The sequence below is a fragment of the Phyllostomus hastatus genome, unplaced genomic scaffold, assembly GCF_019186645.2.
Source record: "Phyllostomus hastatus isolate PE091 unplaced genomic scaffold, TTU_PhHast_1.1 phas_scaffold_317, whole genome shotgun sequence".
NCBI lineage: Eukaryota > Metazoa > Chordata > Mammalia > Chiroptera > Phyllostomidae > Phyllostomus > Phyllostomus hastatus.
In genome coordinates, this window is record NW_025334023.1 from 28,082,188 (window position 1) to 28,106,361 (window position 24,174).

Here is a 24,174-nt window from a genome sequence, read left to right on the forward strand (position 1 = left end):
TTGTAACATTTAGTTTTTTAGACTCTATTTCTGTTCTGATCTTTATTATTTCCTTCCTCCTACTCAGTTTGGACTTTATTTGTTGTTCTTTTTCAAGTTCCTTTAAGTGTGAAGTTAGATCGTTTATTTGAGCTTTTTCTTGTTTTTTTTTTTTGTTTGGTTTTTTTTTTTTGATATAGGCCTGTAATGCTATGAATTTCCCTTTTAGAATTGCTTTCCCAGTGTTCAAAAGATTTTGGATTGTTGTGTCTAATTTTTATTTGTTTCAAGATATCTTTTGATTTCTTCTTTGGTCTCTTTGTTTAGCCTTTCACTGTTTAATAACATGTTATTTAGCTTCCATGTCTTTGTGTATTCTTCAGTGTTTTTCTTTTGTTTGATTTCTAGTTCATAGCATTCTGGTCAGAGAAGATGCTTGATATGATTTTAATCTTCTTAAATTTATTCAGTCTTGTCTTGTGTTCTAACATATGGTCTATCCTAGAAAATGTTCTATGTGCACTTGAAAAGTATTCTGCTGCTTTGTGGTGAAATGCTCTGAAGATATCAATTAAATACATTTGAGCTAGTGTGTTGTGTAAGGCTGATGTTTCCTTGTTGATATATTGGAAGAGCTATCCATTGAAGTCTATGGGCTATTAAAATCCTGAACTATGACTCTATTTTTATTGATTGCTCCCTTTATATCCATCAACGTTTGCTTCACACATTTAGGGGCTACTGTGTATGGGACATAAGTGTTCACAAGGTTTGTATCTTCTCATTGGATTGCTTCCTTTTTCATTATGTAGTGTCCTTCTTTGTCTCTTTTATAGCCTTGATTTTAAAGTCTGTTTTGTCGGATATAAATACTGCTACCCCAGCTTTTTTTCTTTTTCATTTGCATGAAATATCTTTTTCCAGTACTTTACTTTTATCTTTCGATCTGAGATGGGTTTCTTGGAAGCAGCATGTATATGGGTCTTGTTTCCTTATCCATTGAGCTACCCTCTGTCTCTTGGTTGGAGAATTCAAACCATTTACATTTAAGGTGATTATTGATAGGCATATTTTGTGCCCTTTTATTGTTAGACTATTTTCCTCTTTTGATTTTAAATGATAGCCTTGCTGGGAAAAGTAGCCCTGTCCTTGCTTTTCATTACCTTGAATATTTCATACCACTTCCTTCTGGTGTGAAATGTTTCTGTTGATAAATCAGATGGCAGTGTAATTGGTCCTCCCTTGTAGGTAACTACATGCTTTTCTCTTGCAGCCTTTACGATTCTCTCTTTATCTTTAAGCCTTTATGTTTAAGTCATTTTAATTATGATGTGTCTGGGTGCAGTCCTCTTTGGGACTCTCTGAGCTTTCCGGGCTTGTGTGACTTTTCTTTACCAGATTAGGTATGTTTTGAATCATTATTTCTTCAAATAAGTTCTAGGTACCTTACTCATTCTCTTCTTCTAGTATTCCCATGATGTCAATGTTGTTATGCTTTATGTTGTTCCATAGGTTTCTTGAGCTCTCTTCCCTTTTTAAATTCTTTTTTCTTCTCTCCTTGGGTGTTTTTTTTCTACCCAAGTTACTTATTCGATCCTCTGCTTCATCTAACCTACTGTTTATTCCTTCCAGTGTAGTATTTATTTCAGATACTGTGTTCTTCATTTCTGACTGGTCCTTTTTTATGGTTTCTATGTCTTTTTTTTTTCATGCTGTTGTGTATCCTTGTAATTATTACTCTAAACTCTCTATCTGATAAATTGCTTGCCTCCATTTCATCCAGCTCTTGTTCTGGAGAATTCCCTTGTTCTTTAATTTGGGGCCTGTTTCTTTGTTTTGTCATTTTGGATGCATCTTTGTGTTTTGTTTTTTTTTAATATGTATTAGGTAGACCTGCAAGACTCTGGTGCAGGCCTAAGTCAACCCCTGCCTATGATTGGCCCTTGGCAACTGGCTTGGAGCTATCAGCAATCCACAGCTTGTGGCTCCCCATGCTGTGCCACTGTGTGTGCAGAAAGTACCAGGCTATGTATCAATGCCAGCTTTTACTAGCACCGGGCACTGGTGCCCGGTTTGTTAGCTACAGACTCAGAACCCCCATTGATGTGCCACTGCCTGCAGACTTTCTGTAGGGTTAATCAGTGAATGTCTTCCAGCTGTACTCCTCAGCAACAGGGCTTAAGCACCACAGAGTGGGGCAGAGTAATTCCTGTGGGTGGGACTATTGCTTCCCCTCAGGCTGATGCCAATAGGAGAGGGGTGCTCTGTCAGAGAAAGATGGTTCCTGCAGTGTGGGGGGTGACTCAGTACAAGGATCCTAGTAGCTGTCCCTTCAGTTCTCTCCCCAGAGCCACCACCCCGAGCTCCTCTCAAGCATCTCTGGTTCACTCTGCCCTCCCTCTGCTGGAAGCCAGGTTAAGTGGCTGCAAATGAAATGTTGTGCATTTTCCCCTTAAGAGGCTTACCAGGTTTCTAGCTATCTCTGCCTGGCTAACAGAAACCCTGCTGCTTTTTACATTCGTATGTTATTTGGGTTCTTTTTCTGGTTCTGGTGCTGTAGGCCAGGGAGCCCAGCTTGGGATTTAGACACCACACTTCTAAGGGGGGGGGGTCCCCAGCCAATGAAATAATCTCTCCAGCACTTCAGCTGCTGACCGTGGGACCCCAGCCAGTCCTCTCCCATCTCCTCTGCATTCTCTACCAGTATTGTTGGGTTGATGTGGCTTAGTACGTGCATGTGTCTGTGGTTATAAGGCTAGCGTTCAGTTGATTATGCAGGATGATTTTTCTTTATTTTAGTTGTAATTCCAGTTTGGTCCTTAGAGGTGGTTAGCATAGCTTCCACTTCTCTGCCATTTTTGGTCTCAGATATAATGTCTCAAATTCTAGACTTACACTTTTGCATTAAAAGTTAAAATAAGCATATTGAACATGACTCTTAAAGCATCTTTGTCATCTTGGAACTTAAGGTAAGTTAACTATGTTAATTAAAAGAGGTATAAGCTATTTTTTTCACTAAAAACATTTTTACCTGCTTGCCCTTGAGTATGTGATTATGCTGATCTAAAGTATTTTCTTAGAAATGGTTAAAATCCTTTTAACTCTTTGATATTTCCTTTTGTAAAATTCCAGCCCTTTATCAGTACAATATATTTTTCCTCTCCTACATTTTAGTGACTGAGCTTTGCTTGACGAAAGTCAGACAACCAAGCAGATTAATGTTGTTATGAATTCTTAGGCTCCAACCTGGCTTCAGTCTTCAGTGACATCTTTTGTTCTTTCCTATTCACCTCGATAACGTTTTCAAATTTTTATTTTAGTGTTTTTCAGCCCTTGGTCAAGTTTCACAATTATGTATTATTACTTTTTTCATTTGGGAAAGAGCTTTGTAAATACTATAATAAGAGCAAAATTATAGTCAATTCTAATCCAGTTACCCCACCTTCTCTAAACTTGGCAGATGTCATGCCTGTCATTCTGTGCCAAAAGGGATTTGAGCTCTCTTTGCTTTCTTCTCCTTAACAGGCATAAGAAAGTCACAGACGTAATGTTACTGGTGTCATATTTGTAATCCTGGTGCTGTGATCAAATGATATGGAGAACTTCTTAGAGTTATATTCAGAACATGGAGATGATGTAATCTACAATCCTCTCATTTTTATCATCTTTTACCTTCAGTCAGAATCAAAGCCCTTGTGGTTATTGGCTCTTTCCCTGTGCTTATGTCGAGCAATGCTAGGTATTTTATTATCTTAGTGTGGCCACTTGTTACAGCCTTCGTTACTCTAATTACATCCGTGTTCTTGCTGACACTAGTCCCACACACTAGAATCATAGTTCTCATTTTTTTCTGCTGCAAGACTAGCCTAGTAGTGCCATGCCGTCTTTCATTACTGAAATTGTCTTTTGAAATCTAAAATTGCATCTTAGTCTCTTCCCTTAATACAGGTGCTCTTGCTCTTCATTAAGATCAACCCATGAACCACTTCTAACTTTGTAATATGAGGGGTAGAGAAGCATTTAAAATATATTGCCTTCATTTTTCTAAAAATAGAAACTGGATCATGCTATTCCTTATAGTTTTAAAATTCTGTGATTTGTCGACTTTGTTTCTTGGATGTATATACAAATAGTAAGGCTGTGGCTGGATATGTGCATAATGGTCTGTAGGTGGCAGTAAAGCAATGTTACTCAGATTTATTTTTTTCTCCCCCAATTAATGATCCACAGGAGCGGGATGCCTATCTTCCTCTGGCAGAGAGTGCCAGTAGGATGTACTTCATTATCTCTGACTTGTCTAAAATTAATAACATGTACCGTTTTAGTCTGGCTGCATTTCTTCGACTTTTCCAGCGAGCTCTGCAAAACAAACAGGTATGCTGTTGGTTTCTGTGGCTGAGATAGAATAAGAAAGATAACTTTACTGATGATTAATTTATAATAATAATTCCCTAAGCAAACTTATTTGGAATTATACTTCAAAAAACCACATGTAACAATTTTAAACTGTATTTAAAAGAAAGTAGCTCCTTAATTGTATTTTATGTTCTTAACAAACTGTCCCAATGTGACAGTCTTAACCAGAAATGAGTTATGTTCTTAGTATAAATTAAAAAGTAATAGGTGATTATTTATTAAACAAAACCCAAGTGATTTAGGAAAATATAAAGATAAGAAGTTACTCACATACTCCTATTACTTGGAGAAAACAACAATTAAAATTCTATTGTATATCCCTTTGTTTGGAGCTTTAAGATGTGGCAGTTACTGTTTTAGATAATGGGGATACAGGAGTGCATGCTGTTTTATGAAGTTTATATTCTGATGGAGGGAAGGCTATATTAAGGAATATAAATTGCTTTAACCAAAAAGAGTCATATGGTCCTTTAAAAAAGTATTAGTATATGTAGACAACTTTTATGTTAATAAATACAAAGCTATGCAATATTATGGAGAGATTGTGACACTGTACCATACTTTACTTCCTATGTGGACATTGTTCTGGTTACTTGTGCTGAAAATCATTTGACCCCCAATTTTGGCAGATTAAAACTGTTTTTTGTATGCTCATGTATTTTTTCTTATACTCATAGATTCTGTGGGGAATTTGGTTAGGGCAGAGTAGGGATGGCTTATCTCTGCTTAACAATGCTCGGGACCTCCTGAAGACCAGAGAGTCAAAAAAATTAATGCAAAAATATAAGCAAAAATAACTCTAGTTTTATCTGCTGACATGTGAATTATAAAATATCAATAATATATTATGAACCAACACTCACAGACTGTAAGTGGGAGGGTGGAAGAGCCTTTACTTGCATGTCTGGTGCTTGGGGTGGGAGGACTTGATGATTAGCCATGAGACTTGGCTTCCTCAGAGCAGAGTAGTTGGAGTTCTCATATTACATCTTAGAGCACCAAACCTGTGTTCTGGGGGATGAGGAAGTTGAATCACCTTTTATAACCCAGCCTTGTGTTGGTGTCATTTTTGCTCTATTCTATTGGTTGAGGTAGTCACAAGTTTACCCAGTCTTAAGGACACGGGGAAAATAGACTTTACCCCTTGATGGAAAGAGTATAAAAAATTGGGTGGTTATATTTTAAAACAGCTACAGATATTTATAAGTTTTTGGTTTTTGTTTTTTTGGTGTTTCATTTCTCCAATTATTTTTCATAGTCATATTCTTAAAATTTGGATATCTGGGGCAAAAATGTGCATTTGTAAGCCTTGCACATTATCTAATTGCTGTTTGAAAATATATGCTATTGGTATGTTAAACTGATGCAAAGGGAGCTTTTTTCTATCCATACCTTAACCAACAGTGGATATTATGTATCTTTGAATAATTGTCCTTTTAGATCATTGAAAACTATTCTATTGTATTTGCAAGTCTTTGGTCATTTATAAGAAATATTACTTGTAATATAAATATAAGATTATTTTATATCCATATTTCTTTGGTGAATTTTTCATCCTATGTTATTCATATTTAAAAATTGAGTTTTAAGATATCTTACATATTGAGGACATTAAACCATTGTCATATGTTGCAAATATTTTGAATTTTTATCTACCCTTTTATGTTTTTCCAAAATATTTTTATGAGACAAAATTTATCTAACTATTCTTTGTAGTTCTTGTATTTGGTATAATACTGACTTGGGTGATTTTATAAAAATTATTTTTGGGGAGGAAAGTAGTCTTTTCTTTTAGTTAAATTAGGGAACAAAATGTTATATGCAAGTGGATTTACTTAAATCTGTTTTTTTTTTTTTTTTTTTCAGAAAAGATTATTCTATTAATATTTATTGCAGACTCACTATATGCCGGACATTTTTCTTGGTATTGTGTTATATAATATAACCAGAGAATAAAATAGGACAAATATTATTTTCTTCATTGGCATGGCTAATTACCATTTTCAGGAATGAGTTATTTTAGGAAATCTTTATTTGATTATAAATGATTAAAGTTTACTGATTTTTCCCCTGATATGTCTTATTTGAAGTGGTTCTTATATTCAATATGGAAATAAAATGAAGACCTAATGCTTTGGGGTATGTTTTGTTAGCAAAAATGTGTCTACTCAGTAATGATAGACAAGGTAAACATTTTTGTTTTGTGTGTTATTTCCTTTAGGCAAACACTAGGTTTCAAGAAACAGGGGAAAGGCAGGTGAATGAATACTTGCTGTTTTGGTCCTTAGTTTTAAAAATATTTTTGAGTTTTAAAATAGGTTAAATTTAACCAAGCCATTTATAAAATGTACTCATAGAAGCATTTTTATTAAAAAACCAGAATGGTATAATGTCTGTGAGTGTTGGTTCATATAAAGAGTCATTTTTGCTTACGTTTTTGCATTAAAATTTTATGCAGAGTAAAAAACTTGCTTCCAAATGGTTTGAAAATCCATTGAATATTGTCAGTACTTTACTCTGTCTCACAATAAGAGTATCTTTTAGTGAAGTCTCAATATCACATGTGATCTTTGGTAATAAATAGTGAAATGAAGAGTGTTTGCCATGTAAACTATTAATGATGAGCTCTCTCAGAATATGCTGCTAACTAGGACAAAAATGTAGGTCTGATGTATCTGAATGCCAGTTCATGATGTTTTTACCAAATTCACACGTTACAGTGTTCATCTTGGATGTGTTTCTCTAAACTGACTGAATTATTTTTTTTGTCAATTATAAGGAAGCAAGCAAGTTTAGTCTAGATTCTATACCTGAATTGAATTTTGCAAAGCATGTGTTCTTCAGATACTCCCGCAAGTGAGATGTGAAATTCATATCACACTTATGGAAAAACCAGCTTTCATGGTTTTCATAACCTCCTCCCCCATTTCTACCCCAAGCCATTTTTCATAATCAAAGGAAATAGCCATTACTGCTATTTTTTTTCAATTATGGCAAATCATGTACAATGGAAGTACAGAAGCAAATAAAAACACTAAAGGTATGCATGAATTATAGCACCAATGTCAGAGTTATTGGTCATCCTTATTCAATCTGGAGGGCATGGTTTAAGATTGCTTAGGTTCTTATGTTGAGGGTGAGAAAATTCTGTATAGGGTGGTTGTGGTCATACAGTTTTGGGGCTGGACTGATAATGATAATAGAAGTAATGAGATGGTTTTAACAAAAACTGATGTAGTACATTTTTAATAGTTTTATTTTTTTTATTTTTATTTATTTATTTTCTTTACGGGCCTCAGACCAAGTGTTGCCATTTTGGGCCTGTGGTTGTCTAAGCTCTATGCATTAAAGAAAAAGATACCATTATTTTTTATTGTATAGTATATAAGTTTAATTTACTTATTTGTTTAGATCTTTGAATTTGATTACCAAAGATAATGGTTCCAGAATCAGCTTTGAGTGTGGAGGAACAATTTATAAGCGTGGTTAAACTTTGGGGTACCTTTTAAATCTTTATACGTTTTCTAAATTTTTTAATTTTCAAATTTTAATTTACAGGATTCTGAAAATACAGAACAGCGAATTCAGTCTCTTATCAGCTCATTAAAACATATGGTATATGAATATATATGCCGTTGTCTATTTAAGGTAAGAAATGCTACTTTTTTTTACCTATAGAGTACTACCTGACCCTTGATTTACTATAGTATTACAGTTCATTACATAAACGTTTACCTACTAGAAAGGTATTTATTGAGTTTGGCATTTCTGATATATTTCCAAAATAATAGTCATTACTATCTGGAATGTCTTGCAGCATTTGGAGTTATCATAGGGAAAACGTGACCAGGGAAGAAGGGAGAGCTAACACTGGGTTAGCTGACTTAGCTCCAGACATCCCCGCAGCCATTGAAGGGGAAACAGCAATGTTATTTATGCAGGCCATTTTCTAGCTGGGGTTTCTCAGACTCAACAACTTTGACACTTTGGGCCACAGTATTACTTGTTGTAGGTTACTGTTCTCTGGGCTCTACCAGCTGATGCCAGTAGTATTTTCTTAACCTCAGTTGTTACAATCAAAAATATTTCTGGACATTTCTAGATGTTCCTTGGGTTGGGGACAAAGCTGTCTCCTATTCCTGGTATTAAAGTAGACTAATGCTTGATTCTGAGTTGAGAGAAATTTGTCATGGGAGTCTTTATAAGGCCCGCAGAGGAATATACAATGAAACATATTTTAGAAATTTTTAATATTACAGACAACACAGAGGCTTTTCATTTAAGAATTTAAAAAATAATCAGTTCTTGGGTATAGCTTAATATATGTTGAAAGAAGAGCTTTGTAAAGACACCCAAGTGACAAGTAGAGTTATTATGGTTCAATTATATAGGCTTCTTAAAAAATCTTGAAAAAGTTGTAGTTAATATATTCTTTAGAAAGAGATAGTAATTTTTTTATTAGAGTGATATTGTTGAGGATCTTTACTTGAGATAGTGAATAAATCCTTCACAGTGCCTTTCAGCACCTCTTTAAGGAGTATTATTGGCAGTTCAAAGAATTATAGTTGAGTGTTTCCACACAGTTTCTTCTTTAATGAAAACTGTGGATTTATATTTTTCTTTTATGGTCATTCTAAAAATTGCCTGTTTGGCTCTCTATTTTAACTTGTGTAAAATTAGGAATTACAAGCAAATGATTTCAAATGTCACTAAAAGGCTATGATCCTAGATATGAGGATGGCATATCAGTAGAATTTCATCAGTTATGGATCTCAGATACTGCTAATATTTGTATAATAAATAATCATCATATAATACTTTAAAATTTAATACATGAAAAAAACTTAAAAACATTTTCTTAAACGTCTCAGACTTTGTGGAAAAATATAGAAAAAACCTTAAAGAGTTATTTCAACTTTTACTCCTTCGTTAGAGTAAAGCACTTCAAAGTTTGATTTGTTTCTTACAGTCCATTTCCTTTCTCTTCATATTCATATGTGCAAATACATAAAGCTTTTTATTTTCTTTACCTGGGCATTTTGTTCTGCTTCATCTCTTGTTGTAGTAGGTCCTGAAGATCTTCCCATAACATAAATATGTTAACCTCATTATGTTTAGTGATTGTGTGGTACTCCATAATGTGGTTATATGCTAATTTGTGTAACTACTGCTTTATTGATAGATATTAGACTATTTTTACTATTATGAATGCAGTGAAATCCTGTGCAGTATATTGCTCTTTATATACATGTGTAAATAGGTATTAAATAGATTTCTCAATAAAATATAATACAATTGCTGAATATATACTTTTAAAATTTTGTTGAGTATTATCCAATTGCCTTCTATAAGTTGTTTACCAGTTAATTCTTTCTTTTTTAAGATTTTATTTATTTATTTTTAGAGAGGGAAGGGAGGGAGAAAGAGAGAGAGAGAGAAACATCAATGTGTGGTCCTGGGGGTCATGGCCTTCAACCCAGGCATGTACCCTGACTGGGAATCGAACCTGCAACACTTTGGTTCACAGCCCAAGCTCAATCCACTGAGCTATACCAGCCAGCAGTTAATTCTCATATCTATACAGTAAGGAGGCTACCATACTCCTTGTGTCCTTGTCAACCCTGGGTATAATTTTTAATTTTTACCAAGTTGTAGTTTATAAATATATTATATTTAAAATTCTTCTGTGTATTTTTGTTAAAGTTGTTTATTTTTACCTTCCTCCATTATTTGCCATTTTTGTCTGTTTGCCATATTTGTCTTTTTTTCTTGCTATTTTAAAGAATAAGCTTTGCTTTATAGAACAAGCCTCCTTTGTTATAAATATTGTTCTTTTATAATATTTTACTTTATTTTATTTTTAACAATTTTCTTTTTCTAATTTTTATTTTTTCTAATATATTCATTTTTAAACTATATTTTATTGATTATGCTAATACAGTTATCCCATTTTTTTCTCCCCTTCATTCCCCTCTGCCCTGCATGCTCCCTTCCTCCAGCATTCCCTCCTTAGTTCATGTGCAGGGGTAATACATGTAAGTTCTTTGGCGTCTCCATTTCCTATACTATTCTTAACCTCACCCTGTCTATTTTGTACCTACCATTTATGCTTCTTATTACCTTCCCTCATTTTCCCCCCTCCTCCTCCTCCCTGCTGATAAGCCTACATATGATCTCCATTTCTGTGATTCTGTTCCTGTTCTACTTGTTTGCTTAATTTTTTTTTAATTAGGTCCAGTTGATAATTGTGAGTTTGTTGTCATTTTACTGTTCACACTTTTGATCTTCTTTCTCTTAGATAAGTCCCTTTAACATTTCATATAATAAAGGCTTGGTGATGATGAACTCCTTTAACTTCACCTTATCTGGGTAGTACTTTATCTGCCCTTCCATTCTAAATGATAGTTTTGCTACATAGAGTAATCTTGGATGTGTTATCCAAGATTAGCTAGGTTGTCTTGGATGTAGTAAAGTCTTTCATGACTTTAAATACTTCTTTTCATCCCCTTCTTGCCTGCAAGGTCTCTTTTGAGAAATCAGCTGACAGTCATATGGGCACTCCTTTGTAGGTAACTGTCTTCTTTTCTCTTGCTGCTTCTAGGATTTTCTTTTTATTTTTAATCTTGGGTAATGTAAATTGAGACAATTATAGGATAAGTAGCATACTTAGTTTCATAAAACTTAACATTGAAAAACTGTGTACAAGTTAGTACTTTTATATAACCTTTCTTCATTTCAATTTATTGTTTGGAATATATTCAAAATCATAGAAGTTGTTGTACTGTTAAATAATTTCCAACTGTATTGGGCAAGAGTACAGAAAAAGGTTGGAAGGAGTGTTGGTAAAGCACATATTCTTACTGTTTCCCTTTCCTCATGGACATATTGTCTAAGACAGATCTGAAAAGATAATATGAAGCATGTTTAGTGACATATGAATAGAAGTTTTCTCATGAAAACTCCTTGTAAGTTTTGCCTCTGAAGCTCACCCTGCCTCTCTCTCTAAAGGTATTTGCTGGTTGATTGAATGAAATAAAAAGATTATGTTTTCAAAATAAATAATAGCTTCTGATGATTGTATGTATCTTACAAATTATTTAATTTGGATTTTGATTTTTCCCCTTATGAAAGGTGTTTTCTTATAAAAGTAGAAGTTCTCTGGTAGGGGGTTTAGAAATTTATAACCTGTGACTAAGTGAATATCAATAATTTAGATAATTTTCTTCTGCTGCTTTGAAAACTTTGAAACTTGTAGTGTTATACCTAAACCTTTAGATTTTCTGGAAATGTAGTTGAACATGCTTAAACTTGTTCACCACAATGATTTAACTTTAAGCACAAATGAAAATACTCAAATTCTATGCTATATCAATTCATTTGAGTTTAAAGCAAGGCTTTTCTTTATGTGGTAACATCTACTTTATACCTTTTATTGAACGTATTTGAAAGCAATGGACATGTAGAGTAAAAATAGAGGGAATGAATGAATTGTACTTTCCACTGCTTCTTAGTCTCTGAGAATTGTAGGGTTTATAGAATATTTTTGAAATAAATTTTCTTTTTAACACATATAGTGTATAAATTTAAAGCAGATACATTATCTGTCACCTTTTAAGACTTAAAGTATTTCAGGCACTATGTAAGTGCTTTAAATATGTTGTGATTTTTTCCCTACAACAATGCTGTTATATAAAGGAGGGAACCAAGTTTTAGAGCTAGTAACCTCTCTCTGGGTTACTCAGGTGAATGGTGGAGCTGGACTTCAAACCCAATAGACTCAGTGCTGAAGACTTCTTGCTCAGAGGATATGGCTGAAACAAACCATTATGTGTGGAAATGTGAGCTTGATCTCACCAAAAAGTTGACTTTAAGATTCCCTCATACTTATTAATTCTCTCACAGTTTTACTGTTTTTAAATACTTACTAGATTACTGGGATGGCATGGAGTGTGTGACTGATTTTTACCACCTAGAAGCTGAACATCTCTTACTAATTTTTAAAATTTCAGCTAATTATATAAATGATCATTTGAGATTTTGCTTATTATATATCCTCTTGATATTAAAGTATTTTGCAGTAGAACCTAAGTATACTGAGCTAAATTGACATTGAATGAAACAGCCAAATTTTCTGATCTGATAAGTAAGTCAAGGATACTGTACTGTACTGTAGTCAAGGATATTAGAGGTCCAAAATATTTTCTCAGCTCTGGATATTGTCAGGTTTGTTTTTGTTTTTCTGATATTAGTATTCAGAAAATCCTTCAGTTTGATTTATTCATTCTTAATTTTGCTTCAGTAATTGGAAATAATGGTTTCTCTCTGCACTCAGTAAATTATATTCTTAGTTTTTATAAAAGTCATCATTGTTCTCTATTATAATATTATTGTTAATAATTATGGCTAAAAAGAATCATTGGTACAGCTGGGCAGTCAAACAGCTGCCATAAACACCTTTGTTCTGCCATCTCTTCATTAGAGTACATAGAAGATACTGGTTGGCCTGGCTTGGGGCATATCTCATCCCTTGTACAATTATGTGTGGAGCAAGGCAATGTGGCCTAATTATGATTGTACACTTATCCCTGAGGGCAGGGTGTCTTCAGTGACCAAAAAACAAAGAGAAGGATAACCACCATCACCCAATTTATTAGCTATATGTTATTATGCTTATTTTTGCCAACATTTTGGAATATGGCCTCAGTAATCATTAACAATTAGCTTATGGACTCCAGTGGGTAATTTGAGAACCACAGAGTGTTAGGACTTTGCCCTCTCTCCATTAACATTAGAAACTACATTATTCTCCCTCAGTTCAAATTTAAATCAATGTAGTTATACTGTACATGAATTTGTGTTTATCTATATATATCTATAATAAAGAATTAATTATATTATTAAGTGATAAAACCTTCTAAGTAATATACTTATTGTCTTATTTATCTTAATCATTATTTCTTTACCTTAGATGGAAGCTGTTATTATAAGCATTCTACATATTCATTAATTTATAAAATAAGCATCTTAGTGACTCATTCAGCTAATCATTGTTCAACCCCGCACCTGAATTATGACCTTCTAATGCCTGAGAACACTGTACATCTTCCCAAATGACATACCCTGTTTTTTTATATTTTAAGTCACATGATAGCTATTTTACACAGATTGCAGTTGGTTGTATGTTTCCTTTTTTTTTTTTTTGCACACTTGATTGATGACCATCTGCTTCCTAATTTTACATTTTGAGTATATTTTTGTACTCACTCACTATAGTTGTGAGCATGTTTGTTTTTTATTTACTTGCTTAGTAGATATGTACTGAGTAGTTGCTGTATCTATATAGAAATATGTACAACATATACTTTTATCAAATCATTTTGTGTTGTATTATTGAAGACAGTGTATCTCTCCTACAGAGGAGTAATTTCAGCAGGCAAGGGGATCGCTTGGTGGTGGTATTTACAAGAGGGTCTTTGTATGTATGTACCACATCTTATCTATCCTTATATGTATCTCTGCCTATGTTTGTAATCATACACACATGTTAGACATAAATAAAGTATTATTTACAATACAAAAAGGCTAAATAAAGTGTTTAAATTAGAACTTTGAAAAATGGTGATTCAATAGATGAGGGTTTTTTTTTAATTTTTATTTTTTGGTTAGTGAATATTTACTTCTTTTTAACAGAAATAAGGTAAGCTTATTTTAGAAAGATTAAAAATAAGCACCTAAGAGAAGAAAACAAAAATAGGCTGTAATCTCAAACATAAGTGACTAATAAAAATGTTGATACCTTTTCCCAAAACTTTTGGAAAAGATATATATCTATACATGTTTCTAAACATATCCCCCTCCTTTCAAAATATGGGTTATGCTGTGTATTTTGATATGACTATTTTCATGATAGATTTTTGAACCTTTAGGTTATTTCAATTTTTCTTCTACTATAAACAATCTTACAATGAATATTATTGCTTATCTAGGAGGACATTTGTAATCCCTTTGCACAAATAACTAGAAATATCTGGATTTGGGGGTATAGAGATTATTCAGGAGCACATAAACATACACAATGTCTAATTGAAGATCACTAATGCAAGAGTAAGAAGGTTAAAAATGATCTGGTTAATGAAGGCTGATTCAAACCTCACAATTGGATTTTAGCTACTTCAATCTGTTTTATTTTTAATGAGATGTAAACAATAATTAATCTTATTTAGCAGTTTCTTTAAAACTTTCAGCATTTTCTCTATCCTCCCTTCCCCCAACTTGCAAGTGTTGTTTTATGTAAATATTTTCAAATAGTCATTTCTTACATTGATAAAAGTAGATAATTTTATCTACTTTTCAAAGACAGAATACAAATTTTGTGAACCAAGATTTAAGGATTATGCTTTTCCAAAACCACACATTTAGAAAAAGCAAGATAATGTCTGTTATTCCTTTCAGGCTGATCAGTTGATGTTCGCTTTGCACTTTGTTCGAGGCATGCATCCTGAACATTTTCAAGAAAATGTAAGTGAATGCAAAGGAAATGTTAGAGTTACAAAGAAGTTTGGTAATGTGCAGATTCATGGTTAGATTAGAAATTATTTTAGGTAGAAATTATATATTGACTTACTAAGTTAGAAATTTAGTGTAAGAAGCTGATATCCAATTCTACTCCCCTGTGGGTGGACCCAGTTTTCTGAAGTGAAGGTAAGGCAGAAAAAGTAATATAAGTAACACCCACACTGCCTAGATTTTTCTGAACTCAAGTCCATTTACTCAAGTCACCAGAAGAATCAGCTTTCTTATAGCCCTGATCTAAGCAGTGGAAGTGATAAATATAAAAATAAATGAATAAAACAATATGGGTATACTACATTATTTTTTCCATTGTTTATTATATTCACTGACATGCTCAGAATCAGCAGATGAAGCAAGAGGGCAGACAGTTCTCAGAAGCTTCCTTGAGCCTGAAAGTTTGTTAATCTTTTAATGTATAATTTATCTTCTTTGTCTATGACTTCGTTTCTGGGCTACCATACAATGCCCTCTCAAACTTGAAAAGGACCTCCTTCAGGTTACAGCTAACTAACCCATCTCTGGTGTGTTTCTAATATTAAAAATTATATATATTTGTAAGTGATTTTTTCATTATGACATTATCATAAAGTGAGAGTCCATTATTAGGGTGGGAGGGAATAGTGCATGGATAGTGCAACTTGGACCTAGTAGTGACCTTTAATGTTTAATGACTAGATTTTAATTATGGGGTTTCCCTTCATTTAAATAGTTGAAACCATACAGACCATGCCTATGTTTGCTCTTTGTTTCTCTTTACCTCCACATACTCTGGCTGACTTGTACAGTTTCTCCTGAATTTATTAACTTGCCTCCCTTTATATCTATTAGTAACTTTGATGTCTTAATCTCCTCCTGTTAGTGTTTTTCCTTGTAATCAGTATGTTCCACACTTTGTAAGATCTAATATTACCTATTTGTTCCTCCTGGAATATGAATACATTATCATTGAGAGAGGAGAACACTTTTCTTTGACTCATAGGATAATAATCATTCATATTTATTAGTGATTTCATAATGTTAGTGAGAAGAGTGAATGGTCAGGGTGGGTGGAGGCAGGGAGTATGTTATTTTGGTAATGTTTCTATATTGCTTTCAAATTTTAATAGGTTTTTGCTTTATTTTGCTCATCAATGTGTAAAAAATAATATAGTGTCCATTATTATCTGATTAGGGGAATGCAGAGTGAAGAAATAGATTTTCTTAGAGTGCTAGATTTCATAAGAGTTGACCAACTTTGATTCTGAGAATTAACAAAAAAAGAATGACCGTCTTCTCTCTCTCAGAAAAGATAATAGAAGTATTTTTCCAACATACGCAATTTTTAAACTTTTGGTGTACCTTATTGCTTACTTATTAACAAATAGTGTATAATAGGACAAATTAATAGGTAGTGACATGCTAATTGAATGTGAAATTTACATTTTTTAGATATTGAGACTCTCATATATATGGTATAGTTTTTTGTTTTAATAAAATTATTTCTAGTAGATTTCATGTTCAAGTGTCAGGTTGATAAATGAACTCATAGTGTTGTACTAGAAATGGGAAGATGTGAAAGGTGTTTTTCTGTTGTTGTTTTTACATGGCCTTAGCTTCATGGTGAGGCATCTTATACCGTTATTAAGAATATCTTGTTAACTGGTTAGTATTTTTACATTTGTTGTGTTCCTTATATTTTCATTCAATAGGAATGGGATACGTTTACTGGTGTGGTTGTTGGGGACATGTTGCGGAAAGCTGTAAGTAAAAATAATAAAATTATTCTACTCTTAAGGAAAATAGTTCTGGCTTAGACTTCATTAATATAATTGCTTCAGAGAAGATTTAAATTATTGTTGAAATTATACTTTAATTAGAGGACTATGTCCTTGTCTCTATTGTACTTCTGTAAAATGGACCTAAGTATATGTTTTTGTTTTTGAAGACATATTTTTAAAATATTAAATACTAATAAATTAATATAGTTTACTTTTTCAGTATATATGATTTATTTCAGGAAGATTTTTATAATTATAAGAAAATCAAATCTTTTATTATTACTAGAAAAATTTTCTTTTAGGTTTTCTTTTTTATTAATGTTTTTTAAATCATCATTTATCCGCTTTATACCCTCTTCTACCCCCACTTATCTCCCCACCCCTGCAATCACCATACTATTGTCCATGTTCATGATTTCTTTCTCTGAAAAACTTTTTCAATAATTGAAGTTTAAAAGTTACTTTTTTAAACTTTTGGTAACTATATTCAAACTTAGCTTTTTGTCTAGTAATTTTCTGTTTGAACATGTAATGGATAATATTATTCTTCAAAGGAGCACAGCTAAACTGTAATGCAAAACCTAGCTTATGTCTGAAATGTAAGATATATAAAAATAATACAATTTTATGGCAGTTTCTTATGTTTGAGTTTTTACTAAAGTTTCAGAGAAGATTAAGCACAATGAAAATGAATGCAGCTGTAGACAAAAAGGAGCCATAAACTGAACCTGACCAGCTCAGGGAGACCTGCATGGTGGCGTTACAAACTCAGAGACCTAAAGTAACCCCATGGGATGGTCTGAAATTAAAACTTCCAAACTAAAAGGGAGTCATAATGGGTAGTCATGTCCTAGGCCAGTATCTAATGTTAGAGTAATTCCCTCTTTTCCAGACCCCCCAGGGCATAATCTCCCACCAGAGCAGGAAAGAGACCACAGAACCCCTCTTTATGTCCTGTAAATGTTCATTGTTAGCCATCCTGTACACACCCATATAAAAAGAGTATGTGTCTCTCCATTTTACTTTTTATCCAATCCCAGAGATTTCCGTCCTTTGCTTTCTCCCACCTCTCTAATCTACCACCAATAGATTTCATAATGCTTTTCATGCCTCCTCTGTTGATTTTAGTGTATAAAATAAACTACAAAACTGCCATTTGATGGAACATTTTCTCAATACTAACCTGAGTAATATATACAAAATAAAGAAATAATACATAGAATGAACTTTTTAAAAACATTTTGTTTATAAAAGTAGCTAGTCAATAGTTGAAATTTTTTATTGAATTTTACCTAATATACTAAGGAAAATAATTGCTCTTATTAAAGGACTCTCAACAAAGAATACGTGATCAACTTCCCTCTTGGATAGATCAGGAAAGAAGCTGGGCAGTGGCCACATTAAAGGTATTTCTTTTTCAGTATGAGGGATATTAAAATTTTTTTGCATTTGAATTATGTTCATATTTTTATTTTATATTATTCATATTTGGTGTTGATATTTCTGTGAGTATGACAACATCTCTGGGTAAAAGGATATCAAATAATTCTGATTAGTCCTTTTATTAATTATTGATTAATTACATTTTTTATTCAACATATCATCATGAGTCTACATTGCACAATGTTCTGTGCTGTGTACCCATAAAGAATATAAAGGTAAGTAAATAAAAGATCCTCTAATATGCTGGTGGAAGCCTTAAATATACAGTAATTCCGGATTAGAAATGAGATGCAGTATAATACTTAACATTGAAAATAATTTCTCAGGGTAGGGGGTAGGAGTACAGGGGAGAGGCAGAAAGCTGTACTTGAACAACAGTAAAATTTTAAAATATTAAAAAAAAGAAAAGAATTTCTCAAATATCACACTTTTTTACTTCTGTTCATCTTTTAAATATCTCTCATCCGTACTATTTCTCCAGACTTGCAATCACTCTTAGTTTCAGCTGTCATTATTCAACTGGATTTAGCAGGTACTATGCTTCTAAACTCAGACTTCTCCATTTCATTCTATCTGCTATGTTTTAAGTTTAGTTGAGGTACAGCTTTAGTTGAGGTAAGTTTAGTTGAGCCCTATTTAAAACCTCTCATGGTTTCTTAACACTTGTAGAATGAAGTCCACTGTTTTTTCAGATAACATATGATTCATGACCTATGCCTGAACTGCCTCTCCAGTTTTACTTCCAGTCCATTTCCTCAATGTTTCTTACATTTGCTGTTTACATTGTTCTTGCTACCTGGAATGCCCTTAGACTATTTTTACTATCAAATGTCTTATTTTTCTTAGGATTTACCCTAAGCAATACCTCCTATATAGCTTTTGCGTGATTACTCCATTCTGTCTTTTCTATCAGCATATATCTTGGACATTCTTATGTCATAGCACCTACCACACTGATACAAAGTGGTTTGTCATGTCTGCCCTTTCTCCTAGAATCTTGGCCTTCTTAAACTTTATTTACCTAGCATTTAGTGCAAAACCTGACTCATTTACTCTTTTGTTTATTCAGTGAGTTAGATTTAGTTAAATTTAGCATGGTTAAATTTTGTTAAATGCTTTTTGGTTGGGTAAATTAAGAGTATGAGTAGACAAACTAATGACATGTGGATAAGGTAAATTTTGCGTTGTTTATATATTCCACAGGGTTAAATTATTTATCAGGTATCTATAACGTGCTCTTTGAGGATGGAGAGTACAGATATATTAAAGTCTTAGTTCTTGCTTTCTAGGTGTATACCACCTGGTGTAGGACATTTTTTTACACAATTATAATAGAATGCAAAAAATGAAGAAAAGTGAATTTGAAGGGATTTCTGGATTATTGGGCAGGATTTCTGAACTAGCTCATGTACTCCTAATGGCAAAATTAATAATAATCAACATGGTATGGACAATTATTGTTTAAACAATTGATATACTGAGAGGTTACACTTGATAAAGATAACAGTTTAAGTAAATGTTATAAGAAATGCAAAACATTTAGGAAAGGCAGCTTTACATTCAGAAATGTTATGGTCTACATTACTGTTGTATTATCATTTCAGTTTACAAAACATTTTCAAATGAACTATCTCATTTAACTATCACAAAAAGTCTAAGAGATAGGTGTTATTAACTCTTTCTACAGATGCGAAAGGAGAATCAGCAGTAGTGAGTTGTTAAATGAATGAATCTAAGGTTTTTAAAAAATTTCATACGTATTGTTGAGGACCTACTATATGTTAAGCATCATGTTAAATAATTTAGATGCATAACCTTATTTTACCATCATAGTAAGCTAATGATAAGGTCATAGTTATGCCTGTTTTAGGAAGGAGGTAACTGAGCTGTAGAGGTTAAATAATTGACCCAAGATCAAATAGCTGGGAAGTGTTGGAACTATGATTTTAAATCAGGCTATTCTGACACCAATTCCATGCCTTTAATATTTAGGTTTTCCAGATATAGTGTTTTCTTTACCTCTCTCTCTTCTTCCCTTTCTGTCTCTTTCTTTCTCACCCTCCCTGCTCCTCAGTGTTATTTGGCTGGTGAGGATGGGAGCATGAGGAAGAAAAAGCAGTTCAGAAGCCTAACTTCCAACAGTTCTGTGTTCTTTACTCAGGCCAAAGTGTTGATTTTGTGGAGAATAAAAGACAAATACACTTCTCTCAAAATCTATATATATTGCCTTAGCCAGTGTGGCTCAGTTGGTTGGAGTGTGTCTCATAACCAAAAGGTTGAGCATTTGATTCCAGTCAGGGCAAATGCCTAGGTTGTGGGCTGGATCCTTTGTTCAGCCTTGTACAGTTCCTGGTGGCAAACAATCAATGTTTCTCTCTCACATAGATGTTTCTCTCCCCCTCTCTTTAAAAAGAAATGAAAAAATGTCCTCAGATGAGAATAAAAAAATCTATACATATGTTTTCATTCTTGTTTACCTTCCTCTGATTTTCTTCACAACTACAATATTATAATAGTACAGTAGCATATAGCAGAAACGGTAAGAATAGCTAGCATTTATTAGTGACTATGTTCAAGGCATAATGCAAAATTTGAAAATGAATTATCTCACTAAATATATGCAATAAGATTATGAGGTAGCTACTGTAATTGTCCTCATTTAACAGATGAGGAAACTAAGGTACAGAATGATAGAGTCACTTGCTTATGGTCATTTAGAAAGTAAATTCAAGATTTGAAATTAGGCTTTTTGGTACAAAGTCTGAGCTTCTTACCACTATTTTTACTGCCTTCATTTCATAAATGTTTGTTGAACAAAATAAGTGGATTCTGCATCATATCATTAATTGTTTTCTTCATTAATCTTTATTTGGTATCTATTGCCATTCAGTGTAGTGCTAGTGGAATAACAAATACAGGCATTTAATAATATAAATAGACTCTGCATTGAATAAAGTTACAAAGTAGAGAGTACAACAAATAATTGCCTTGTGGCGTGGTTGATGCCGTACTAGGGCTATACCCCTGGTGATCTGACCTGCAGTGTCTAACACGCAGCCAGAGAGCCCCTTCACTTCTCCTAGCCTGTCTCCCATTTCTAGCTACATACACGATGATTATCTGTGTAGCACACATAAATTAGTGGCATTGGGGCCTTATACAATAATTGCCAACTAAAATTAATAGACAAGCATCAGGTGCTGTCATAATAGGCTTAGATCATTTATTGAAAATAATCAAATCAAAATATACTTTGTTAATTTCCTGCTGTATAAGTGTAATTTTGTTAGGTTACTGAATGGTACTTAGGCAATTTAATAGATTATTTAGTAATGAAGATAGATATTTAGATACAGCATTCTTAAATACTTGATTTATGTTTATATTACATGAAGTTTTAATACTGTATATTCGTATATAGATTTTCCAAATTCACCATTTTCAAAATATTCTCCATCTGTACACACTTACATTTCTGATCTTGTAGATCACTGTTGAAAAAAGTTTGAAAAAGAGAGTGCTGTTTGAGGTAGACAAAATGAATAGGTTGAGAAAAGCATCTGAGAGATGATACTGTTTAAGGTGAATATTGAATGCTGAATAGAAATTTATGAGTTGAAATTTAGAATAGTAAGAGGCAAAGGAAGCAAAATGTTCACAAATAGTGGCAGAAATGAATATGGTTTAGAAAAACTTGCCCTATTAAAGATTTCATATCGATACGAAACTTGACATATTTTTACAATCTATGATCCTTAGTATGGCAATGTTGAAAATTGGTGCTTGTATGTGTCAAGTACATCACTGTTAAAAACATTTGCACTTGTTAAAAAAAGGTTTAAAAAAATGTGCACTTGTTTTTAATGAAAGCATTCCTTTCTCCACAAGGTGGAGATAGATAGGTACAAATGTTTTTACTAAAGAAAGGTTTTGTTAACTTAAAAGTTTTGATTTAGTACTATTTGGGAAATTTTTTCTGTAATTTAATTATGGATTGAATAAGTCTGCTGTATTATTTCTGACCTATAAATGATTTGATAAGCAAATATAAACTAGAAAACAAGTAATAAATACCTATCAATAATTGGTTTCCATTTCCTTTCATACTAATACACATACATATATACTACATATACATATTTACATATATATACTTATATTGACTTGTAGCTCACTATATATGGTTGCTTTTATTTTTAAGATTGCTCTTCCCAGTCTTTATCAGACCCTCTGTTTTGAAGATGTAGCTCTGTGGCGTACTTATTATCATCATTCAATGTGTGAGCAAGAGTTTCCATCTATTCTTGGAAAGAAAGTTTCCTTATTTCAGCAGGTAAGTTATCTAAATGTGTAAAAGTATTTAGACATTACTCTTGTTGTTCAGAAGTCATTTAAATAAAAGCTCTGCTTTTGGGTGTCATGTAACCTTACTGTGGTGTAGGTAGGAAAGGACTTTCTACCTTTGCCATCTTATCCAGAGAGTAAAATCACTGGCAAAATTCCTGGGTAGGCTGTTGCCCACTGTAGCTTTTCTTACTCCCTCTGACCCAAGGGCGATTTTGCAGTAGAGAAAATGTCTTACAGAAAGAAATTTAGGTTTTTCACTCATTTTGCAGGGTTCTATCTAAGGAATATATCTCATGATGAGGAACAGGGGAATTTTTTTCATTCTGCATCAAAATAGAATGATGAAACCTACCGATAGGTTCCACCCTGTGTTTGGGGAAGGAAAAAGGCTTAAAGTTCCAAAGCTCTGTACGAGATGATACTCTGAAAGTGACCCTTTCATTTCCTGGAAGTAGTTCTGTTCCCTGTGTATCTCCTTGGTTAATTCTATTTTACCAAGTATGTTTAAAAAATAAAAAGAAAAAAAAAGAAAAATTGTATTTGAAAATGTATACATGATTCAACATAAAAATAGTGATTTGAAAATATTAGGAAAGATATCTGGGCCTCTGTTCTGTTGTCATCAGAAATACCTTACCTGCATTCCCTATTTACCCTGCCATCTGGTCCTGTATCATTACATTCTGAAGGAGCAGCTGTCCTGCACTAGCTCATGTTTACTTTTGATGATAGGTTTGAGGAAATAAATGGATTTTAGTAAATTTCACCTATGAAGATGTGTCTTTGTACAAACCTGTTGTGACACTTTGAAGCATAGTAAATATTGTGTAATAGCGATAAGTATTCACACATTTTAGTAAACATTTATTTAATTATCATTAACTATTGTTTAGTGAAAAAATGTTGTGAGAACTTTTTTATTTAAAAATATTCTGAACTTCTATCTTGAGGTTCTTGTGGTACAGGCTCTCAGACCAGACAGACTGCAAAGTGCCATGGCTCTCTTTGCATGTAAAACTCTCGGTAAGTGCAATACTTTTCTAAAACTAGACCACTGACCTGAGTTATTTGTTTTTAATCTACATGTTATTTGCTTCTGACCTTAGTTTAGAAGAGTACATGTAATTTTTTCTTTTATTTATTTTACAATTTCCACCTGGTTTAAAAAATGATTTTTGTGTCAGATATGACCCTATTTTAAAAATTATTTATTTTTAGAGAGAGAAGGGAAGGGAGGGAAAAAGAGGAGAGGAAAATTGATTGGTTACCTCTCAAACACAACCCTACTGGGTTTTGAACTGGCAACCTTGGCAGATGCACTGACCAGGAATCAAACTGGCTACCTTTTGCTCTGTGGGATGATGCCCAACCAACTGAGCTACACTTGTCAAGGTAGAATATGACCCTATTTAATGTATTAAGTTTGATACATAATTGACATCCGATGTTTAGTTAAGGTGTTTGAAGTTTTAAAAATAATTTTCTTATGAAAGTACTTTAGATATTCAGACATTTGTCCAAGATGAGGATTTCAAAGCTGGAAATTGAATGTTTGATTTAGAAAATTAAAGCAAATTATACAGCTACCATAGTCTTAGGAAAAGAATCCTTCAAAATGAGTTATTGTTGCTGTGTATAAAACAAAAAGTGAACATTTGTG

The 24,174-nt window shown here is 33.0% G+C and overlaps 1 protein-coding gene across 2 annotated transcripts in view; it reads left to right on the forward strand.

The window, feature by feature from the left end:
• Positions 1-24,174, forward strand: part of DYNC2H1 (dynein cytoplasmic 2 heavy chain 1) — a 325,256-nt gene that overhangs the window by 150,246 nt on the left and 150,836 nt on the right. For both annotated transcript variants that reach the window (XM_045817992.1, XM_045817993.1), the window contains 7 exons: positions 4,210-4,353; positions 7,954-8,043; positions 14,848-14,913; positions 16,656-16,706; positions 18,053-18,130; positions 22,369-22,500; positions 23,465-23,537. In XM_045817992.1, coding sequence (XP_045673948.1) covers positions 4,210-4,353; positions 7,954-8,043; positions 14,848-14,913; positions 16,656-16,706; positions 18,053-18,130; positions 22,369-22,500; positions 23,465-23,537 — 634 coding nt within the window. The remainder of the gene's footprint in view (positions 1-4,209; positions 4,354-7,953; positions 8,044-14,847; positions 14,914-16,655; positions 16,707-18,052; positions 18,131-22,368; positions 22,501-23,464; positions 23,538-24,174) is intronic.